The 9,022-nt window shown below is 45.5% G+C and overlaps 1 protein-coding gene across 4 annotated transcripts in view; it reads right to left on the bottom strand.

The window, feature by feature from the left end:
- gaa2 (alpha glucosidase 2) overlaps window positions 1–9,022 on the bottom strand; it is an 84,615-nt gene that overhangs the window by 30,701 nt on the left and 44,892 nt on the right. For all 4 annotated transcript variants that reach the window (XM_043711829.1, XM_043711830.1, XM_043711831.1 and 1 more), the window contains exon 8: window positions 1,933–2,051. In XM_043711829.1, coding sequence (XP_043567764.1) covers window positions 1,933–2,051 — 119 coding nt within the window. The remainder of the gene's footprint in view (window positions 1–1,932; window positions 2,052–9,022) is intronic.

Genomic DNA, 9,022 nt, shown 5'->3' with positions numbered 1-9,022 from the left:
CCCTCCCACCCCACATAATGTGCCTCTCGCCCAGAGAAACACCCCTCCCACCCCACATAATGTGCCTCTCGCCCAGAGAAACACCCCTCCCACCCCACATAATGTGCCTCTCGCCCAGGGTAACACCCCTCCCACCCCACATAATGTGCCTCTCGCCCAGAGAAACACCCCTCCCACCCCACATAATGTGCCTCTCGCCCAGGGTAACATCCCTCCCACCCCACATAATGTGCCTCTCGCCCAGGGTACCACGCCTCTCACCCCGCATAATGTGCCTCTAGCCCAGGCAACTCCCCTTCCAACCCACATAATGTGCCTCCCCCCTAGGTAACTCCTTCGCAACCCACATAATGTGCCTCTAACCCAGGTTAACTCCCTTCCCACCCCACATAATGTGCCTCTCGCCCAGAGTAACATTCCTCCCATCCCACATAAAGTGCCTCTCGCCCAGAGTAACATCGCTCACTCGCCACATAATGTGCCTCTCCCCCAGGATAACACATCTCCCACCCCACATAATGTGTCTCTCCCCTAGGGTAACATGCCTCCCACCCCACATAATGAGCCTCTCGCTCAGAGTAACACCCTTCCAACCCCACATAATGTGCCCCTCGCCCAGAGTTACACCCTTCCCACCCGACATAATGAGCCTCTCGCCCAGAGTAACACCCTTCCAACCCCACATAATGTGCCGCTCACCCAGAGTAACTTCCAACCCCACATAATGTGCCGCTCACCCAGAGTAACACCCTTCCAACCCCACATAATGTGCCCGTCGCACAGGGTAACACACTTCCCACCCCACGTAATGTGCCTCTCGCCCAGAGTAACACCCTTCCAACCCCAAATAATGTGCCCGTCGCCCATAGTAACACCCCTCACACCACACATAACGTGCACCTCGCCCAGGATAACACCACTCCCACCACACATATTGTGCCTCTCGCCCAGAGTAACAACCTCCCACCTCACATAATGTGCCTCTCGCCCAGGACAACACCGCTTCCATCCCATATAATGTGCCCCTCGCCCCGAGTAACACCCTTCCCAGCCTACATAATGTGACCCGCGCCCAGAGTAACACCCCTCCCACCTCACATAATGTGCCACTCGCCCAGGCTAACACCCCTCCCACCCCACATAATGTGACTCTCACCCAGGCTAACACCCCTCCCACCCCATATAATGTGCCTCTTGTCAAGGTTAACACTGCTTCCACCCCACATAATGTGTCCCTCGCCCAGGATAACACGTCTCCCAACCCCACATAATGTGTCTCTCCCCTCGGGTAACACCGCTTCCACCCCATATAGTGTGCCCCTCGGCCAGGGTAACACCCCTCCCACCCCACATAATGTGCCTCTCGCCCAGAGTAACATCCCTCCCACCCCACATAATGTGCCTCTTGCCAAGGGTAACATGCCTCCCACCCCACATAATGTGCCCCTCGCCCAGGGTAACATGCCTCCCTCCCCACATAATGTGCCTCTCACCCAGGATCACAACCCTCCCATCCCACATAATGTGCCTCTCGTCAAGAGTAACACCCCTCCCACTCCACATAACGTGCCTCTCGCACAGGGTAACAACTCTCCCACCCCACATAATGTGCCTCTCGCCCTGAGTAACACCCCTCCCATCCCACATAATGTGCCCCTCGCCCAGAGTAACACCCCTCCCATCCCACATAATGTGCTTCTCGCCCAGGGTAACACCCCTCCCACCCCACATAATGTGCCTTTTTCCCCAGAGTAACACCGCTTCCACCCCACACAATGTGCCTCTCACCTAGGTAACTCCCTTCCCACCCCACATTATGTGCCTCTAGCCCAGCGTAACTCCCCTCCCACCCCACACAGTTGCCTCCCACTCCTAACCACACATTGCCTATCAATCTGACACGTGGTAAGTAAAGAACTTAATTTCATGAACCTGGGGTATGCCAGCTTTTCTCATCTGCTTCACTATCTCCCAAGTGGTGTTACTTGACCCGTATCCCCAGCGGCAGAGATGGAATCCAAGGCCCCAAGCAGGCACCATCGCTGGCAAACCTGCCAAGACACAAAACAATCCAATGCATCCTGGAGGCAGTTAGTTAACCAAAGAAATAGCAACACAACAACAGGACAACACAAACATTCAGAAATTGAAAATAACAGTTAAAATCAAGACAGTAGCACACAGCTACAAAGGGGTAAAGGAATGGTCAAGACTGATACACAAAAGCAATTATTCAAATAATACATTGCCTGTACTTTGAGATGGTCTCCAGGAAAGACTGGGAGGCAAAACCTCTGCAATCATTCACAAGACAAATTGACAAGAAGATAAGCAGTAGAGAAAAGAAGTAGTAACATTTTGACAGTGCCTCACATGCTCAGGACATTCCAAAGAATTTACAATAAATGAAGTAGCTGTGAAGCATCAGGTGGAATCTTCCAGACCCCTAAATGACAAGGCCCATGGTTAGACAGTTGAGAAAATAGGGAGAGATGTCACATGAGGACCTTCTCAACTCGACAGCCAAATGTCTCGTTTTCAAGCAAGTGCTGAACGATGAGCTGAGATTCTCATTAGTAAGTGACAATAGGCCTATTTGCATGCATTATCACTCATTAACAGCCTCATTATTCAGGGTGTAAGTTTTGTCGCTGAACTGGAAGGTTTGTTTTCATCACCATGCTAGGTAACATCATCAGTCATCCTCTGGTGAAGCAGTAGTGTTCCGTCCTGCTTTCTGTTTGTGTGTCACGGTCTGTTAAGGTGGATGATATCATTAACGAAAATGATATTGGGGGTTGGGGGGGGGACAATGGTGGAGAGAGGCATTTCCTTTACACCATTGTATCTGCCAGGTCCTCCAGGACCCCGCCACAAAGTGCAACACTAAATGTTTCTTACCTGCCATATATGGGGCAATTGACCTGAACCGTGCAGGGCTTCACCAGACTGTCAGCATTTGGCTGGGTTCACAAAAGCCTTTGAAAGATGGCATTAGCACTTGGAATCCTGGGACGCCATGGCGGTAGTGAGTACTTCCCCCAATGGGGAGTGGGAGAATAGGTTGGGCATGCCACCATAGGGCAAGGTTCATATTGAGTGAAGTAAGTTTAGTTTGATAGTGTATGAAAACCTGTGAGGCCTGGCCAAGAGAAGCCCAACCTGAAATGCAATAAAAATGGCACTTCATTGAAATCAGAAATCTGCCCATTGTCACTGAAATCAGAAATCTGCCCATTGTTACTGAAATCAGAAATCTGCCCATTGTCACTAGTCTAATGCAGGAAATGGAAAAGAGGCAGGTCACAATCATTGGTTTCTTCAAAAGAATGGTATAAGTCTAAACCTCCTTTTTCATCTGTGCCAAGCTTTACAATATTTTTGTGGACTTTTACGAAAAATGTGACAACATGCTCATTATCTGCTAACACAAACAGTCTGCATACAATGTGAACTGTCATACACTTTGGTAGAACACGTCCTGTAATTTTTCTCTGCAACATTACTTCGCAATCATACATTATCCTAATTAGAATATATTTTCAGTTCAGCATATTTATTCCACCACTTGCCATTTAATGATTCCTAACATATGATTCACTGAAAGCCCGCTCTTCCCCTTTCTCAAGAGCTACAGTCACCAAAGGTGATAAGAAATAGGAATTAGAATAAGCCATTTGGCCTTAAATCTGCTCCACCACTGAACAAGACCATGACGTTTATTTTATGTCAATTCCATCTTTCCATATGATTCCCAAACCCTAATTCCCTCAGTATCCAAAAATGTATCATTCTCGATCTCAGATATTATCAATGATGGAGTATCCACAATTCTCTGAGGTAAAGAATTCCAAAAATTCACCACACTTTGACTAAAGTCTTAATTCTCCTCATTTCAGTTGTAAATAACTTTTCGGAGTCTATGACCTTCATCTTTTAGATTCTCCAACAAAGGAAAGCATATTGTTAGTTGCCACCCTGTCAAAGCATGGGTTCAATTAGATCACCTTTCATTCTTCTAAACTCCAGGAAATTAAAACAAAAACGCTCAATCTCTCCCCGAGGGCAATCCCCTCAACCCCAAAATTGGCCTTGTGAATCTTCCTTCTTTGCCCTCTGGGGCAAGTATATTCTTCCTCAGGTAAGAAGACCAAAGTTGCACATTGGATTGCTGGTGCAATCTCTCCTATGCCCATTATAATTGTAGTAAAACTTCCCTACTCAAACTCCAGTATCTTTGTAACTAAAGCTGACATATTATGTTTCCTTCCTAATTGTTTGCTGCACCTGCATGTTAACACTCTGTGATTCATGTGTAAGAATTTAAGTGCAAATATTCCACAGTCTCTCGCCATTTGAATTATTCTGTCTTTTCAATTTTCCTACTCTACAGGCTAGTTTCACGTTTTGCCATGTTGCATTCCATTTATGTTTTTTTACACATTCAATCTGTTTATAACTCACTGCAGCATCTTTCTTACAGACTACAAGATACAGGAGCCAAATTAGGCCATTTGGAACATTGATTTGTGTTCTGCCATTTGATCAAGGCTGATATATTTCTCAACCCCATTCTCCTGCCTTCTCTATGTAACCTTTGATCGCCTTACCAATCAAGAACTATCGCTATCTTAACTACACTCAATGTCAGAGTCATAGAGCTGTATAGCATGGTAACAGAACCTTTGGTTCAACTCGTTCATGCCAACCAGATATCTGAAATTAATCTAGCCCCGTATGCCAGCACTTGACCTATATCTCTCTAAACCTTTCCAGTCGAGATGACTTTTAAATGTTGTAATTATACCACTTTTTCTAGCAGCTCATTCCATACACGTACTAGCCTCTGCTTGAAAACTTTGCCCCTTAGGTCCCTTTTAAATCTTACTGCTCTCACCCTAAACCTATGCCTTCTAGTTCTGGACTCCCCCACGTGGGGAAAAGACTCTGTCTATTTATCCTATCCATACCCCTCATGATTTTATGTCTTAGCCTGCCACAGCCCTTTTCTGCAATAACATGCCACAGATTCACCACCCTTTGGCTGAAGAAATTCCTCCTCATCTTAGTGCTAAAGGGTCATTCCCTCACCCTGAGGCTGAGCTCTCAGTTTAGAGTGTCTCCTACTAGTCTTCTAGGAAATATCTTCTCCACATCCACTCTATCCAGGTCTCACAGTATTTAGTAAGTTTCAATCAGATCTCCTCATTTGTCTAAACTCCATCGAGTACAGACCCAGCGTCCTCAACTATTATTAACATGACAAGCCCATCATTTCCAAGACCATTCTTGTGAACCTCCCCTGACTCCTTCCAATGCTGCCACATCCTTCCTTAGATACAGGACCCAAATCTACTCACAATATTCCAAATGCGCTCTTATACAGCCTCATCAGTACAAGTCTGCTCCTGAATTCTAGCCCTCTCAAAATGAATGCTAACATTACTTTTGCCTTCCTAATTGCCAACTGAAAGTACACATTATTCTTAAGAGAACCCTGAATGAGAACTCCTGAGTCCCTTTGAGCTACAGATCTCCAATGCTTTCCCCTCCATTTACAAAACAGTCTATTCCTCTACTCTTCCTGTCAAAATGCAGGATCTCACTTTCACACAATGCGCCCACTCTCCTAGTCTGTTCAAGTCCTTCTGCAGTCTCCCCACCTCCTCAAAACTATCTGTCCCTTCAATATCTGTGGGTCATCCATAAACTTAGCAACGATGCCCTCAGATCCTTTGTCCAGATCATTGATGTATAACATGAATACTGGTGATCCCAACACAGACCCTTGTAAAACACTAAGTCACCAGCTCCCATCCTAAAGGAAGAGTCTTTTATCCTCCATTCTCTGTTTATGCCAGTCACCCAATCCTCTATCCATGCCAGTACCTTGCCCCTAACACCATGGGCTCTTTTCTTATTTCGCAGTCCTCTGTGTGTCACTTTGTCAAAGACTTTCTGGAGATCCAAATAGGTCATATCCACTTGCTCTCCATTGTCTAACTTGCTCATTACATCCACAAAGGAATTCTAACAGATTGTCAGGAATGACTTCTGCTTCATGAAGCAGCTGGCTCTGTCCTATTTTACCATGCATTTCAAAGTACTCTGCAATATCATCTCTAATATCAGACTCTAAAATCTTAATAAAGACCAAGGTCAGGCTAACTGGTCTATAATTTCCCAACTTCTGCCTCCCTCCCTTTTTATACATTTTATACATTAGCCATTTTCCAGTCTTCTGGGACCATTCCTGACTCCAATGATTCCTGAAAGAATATCAATGCCTCCACAATCTCCTCAGCTATCTCATTCAGAACTCTGGGCTATAAACCACCTGATCTGGGTGATTTAACCACCTTCAGACCTTACAGCTTCCCCAGTACCTTCTCCTTAGGTGATGACCACTTCACTCATCCCTGCCATTTTCCACTCTTCTGGGACCATTCCTGACTCCAATGATTCCTGAAAGAATATCAATGCCTCCACAATCTCCTCAGCTATCTCCTTCAGAACTCTGGGCTATAAACCACCTGATCTGGGTGATTTAACCACCTTCAGACCTTACAGCTTCCCCAGTACCTTCTCCTTAGTGATGGCCACTTCACTCATCCCTGTATCTTCTTTTAGATTACTCGATAGCTTACCTTCATATATCATCTTCTCTCCTCTTATTGCTTATCTACTTGTCTTCTGCTGGTTTTAAAGGCTTCCCGATCTCCTGGCTTCCTGCTCATCCTCACTACATTACATGCTTTTATTTTTTTTGTGTTGTCCCTGACTTTTATTTTCAGTCATGGTTACCTTGTCTTCCCCTTAGCGTGTTTCTTCTTACTTGGGATAAATTTCTGCTGTTCCTCTCGAATTACCCTAGAAACTTCTGCCAGTGCTATTCTCCACCAGTGGGACTGGTTCTGGGGAAGGTGGGACTATTATAAAATGGACAGTCTACATCTGAACCAGACCAGAACCAATGTCCTTGGGGGAATTTTTGCTACTGCTGTTGCCGAGGTTTTAAACTAATGTGGCGGGGGGCTGGGAACCAGAAGAGAAAACAAGTAGGCAGTGAGGTGGAGACTGGAGACTGTAAGAATTATGAAGATAGCATTAATAAAGGGAAGAGTAGGCAGAGAGCAGATGAGTGCAAAAAAACTGGTAGCATGAAATGCATCTACTTTAATGCAAGGAGTATAGTGTGTAAGGCAGATGAACTTAGGGCTTGGATTGGTGCCTGGGAATATGATGTTATTGCAATCACAGAGACTTGGTTGAAGAAAGGGCATGATGATTGGCAATTAAATGTTCCAGGATATTAGACGCTTCAGATAGGATAGGGAGGGAAGTAAAAAGGTGGGGTAGAGTTGCACTGCTGGTCAAGGACGATATCACGGCTGTGCTAAAGGAGCACACTATGGAGGTCGTGGGTAGTGAGGCATTATGGGTGGAGTTGAGAAATAAGAAGGGTGCAGTTACATTGTTGGGGCTGTATTACAGGCCTCCCAACAGTGAGCATGTGGTAGAAGAACAAATAGGTAAACAGATTATGGAAAGATGTAGAGGCAATAGGGTAGTGGTGATGGGAGATTCTAATTTTCCCAACATTGACTAGGATACACTTAACGTCAGAGGTCTGGATGGAGTAGAATTTGTAAGAAGCATCCAGGAGAGTTTTCTAGAGCGACGAGGGAAGAGGCCATATTGAACTTGGTACTGGGGAACAAGCCAGGCCAGGTGGTAGAAGTTGCGGTGGGGGATTTCTTTGGGAACAGTGACCACAATTCTGTAGGTTTTAGAATACTCGTAGATAAAGAAGAGAGTGGTCCTAAGAGAAGAGTACTAAACTGGGCCAAGGCCAATTATATCAAAATTCGGCAGGAGCTCGGAAATGTGGATTGCACAGCTATTTGAAGGGAAGTCCACATTTGAGATGTGGGAGGCTTTCAAAGATAGATTAAAGATAGTGCAGGATCGGCATGTCCCGTTGAAGGCAAAGGATAGGAAGTGCAAGATTCGTGAACCATGGATGACAGGAGAAATTGTATGACTAGCCAAGAGGAAAAGTGAAGCGTACATAAAGTCCAGGCAGCTAAGAACAGCACAGGCCCTGGAAGAATATCAGAAGAGTAGGACAAGTCTTAAACGAGGAATCAAGCGGGCTAAAAGTGGTCATGAAATAGCGTTAGCGAGCAGAATTAAGGAGAATCCCAAAGCATTTTAATCTTATATAAGAAGCAAGTGAGTAACTAGAGAAAGGATTGATCCACTAAAGGATAACGAAGCAAGGCTGCATGTTGAACCTGAGAGAATGGGTGAGATTCTGAATGATTACTTTGCATCAGTGTTCACTGAGGAGAGGAACATGATGAATGTTGAGATTAGAGATAGAAGTTTGATTAGTCTGGATCATGTTGACATAATTAGGGAAGATGTGTTGGGTAGGATAGAGGTTATTAAGGTGGACAAAATCCCAGGACTGGATGGGATCTATCCCAGGTTGCTGAGGGAGGCGAGAGAAGAAATAGTCTGGAGCCCTGACAGATATCTTTGTGGCATCCTTAAATACAGGTGAGGTACTGGAGGGTTGCTCATGTCCCCCTGTACAGGAAGGGTAGTAGGGATATTTTGGGTAACTACAGACCGCTGAGCCGTCGGTGGTGGGAAAGTTGCTGGAGAAGGTACTGAGGGATAACATCCATTTATGTTTAGAAAAGAATGGGCTTATCAGTGATAGGCAACATGGTTTTGTGTGGGGGAGATCGTGCCTTATCAACTTAATAGAGTTCTTCAAGGAAGTGACCAAGTTGATAGATGAAGGAAGGGCTATTGATGTCATATACATGGACTTTAGTAAGGCATTTGATAAGGTTCCCCATGGTAGACTAATGGAGAAAGTGAAGTCACATGGTGTGCAGGGTGTTCCAGCTAGGTGGATAAAGAACTGGTTGAGCAACAGGAGACAGAGAGTAGTAGTTGAAGGGAGTTTCTCGAAATGGAGAAAGGTGACCAGTGGTGTTCCACAGGG

This window comes from Chiloscyllium plagiosum, chromosome 21, assembly GCF_004010195.1.
Source record: "Chiloscyllium plagiosum isolate BGI_BamShark_2017 chromosome 21, ASM401019v2, whole genome shotgun sequence".
In the NCBI taxonomy this organism is placed as follows: Eukaryota; Metazoa; Chordata; class Chondrichthyes; order Orectolobiformes; family Hemiscylliidae; genus Chiloscyllium; species Chiloscyllium plagiosum.
This window is presented reverse-complemented; position numbering and strand designations above follow the sequence as displayed.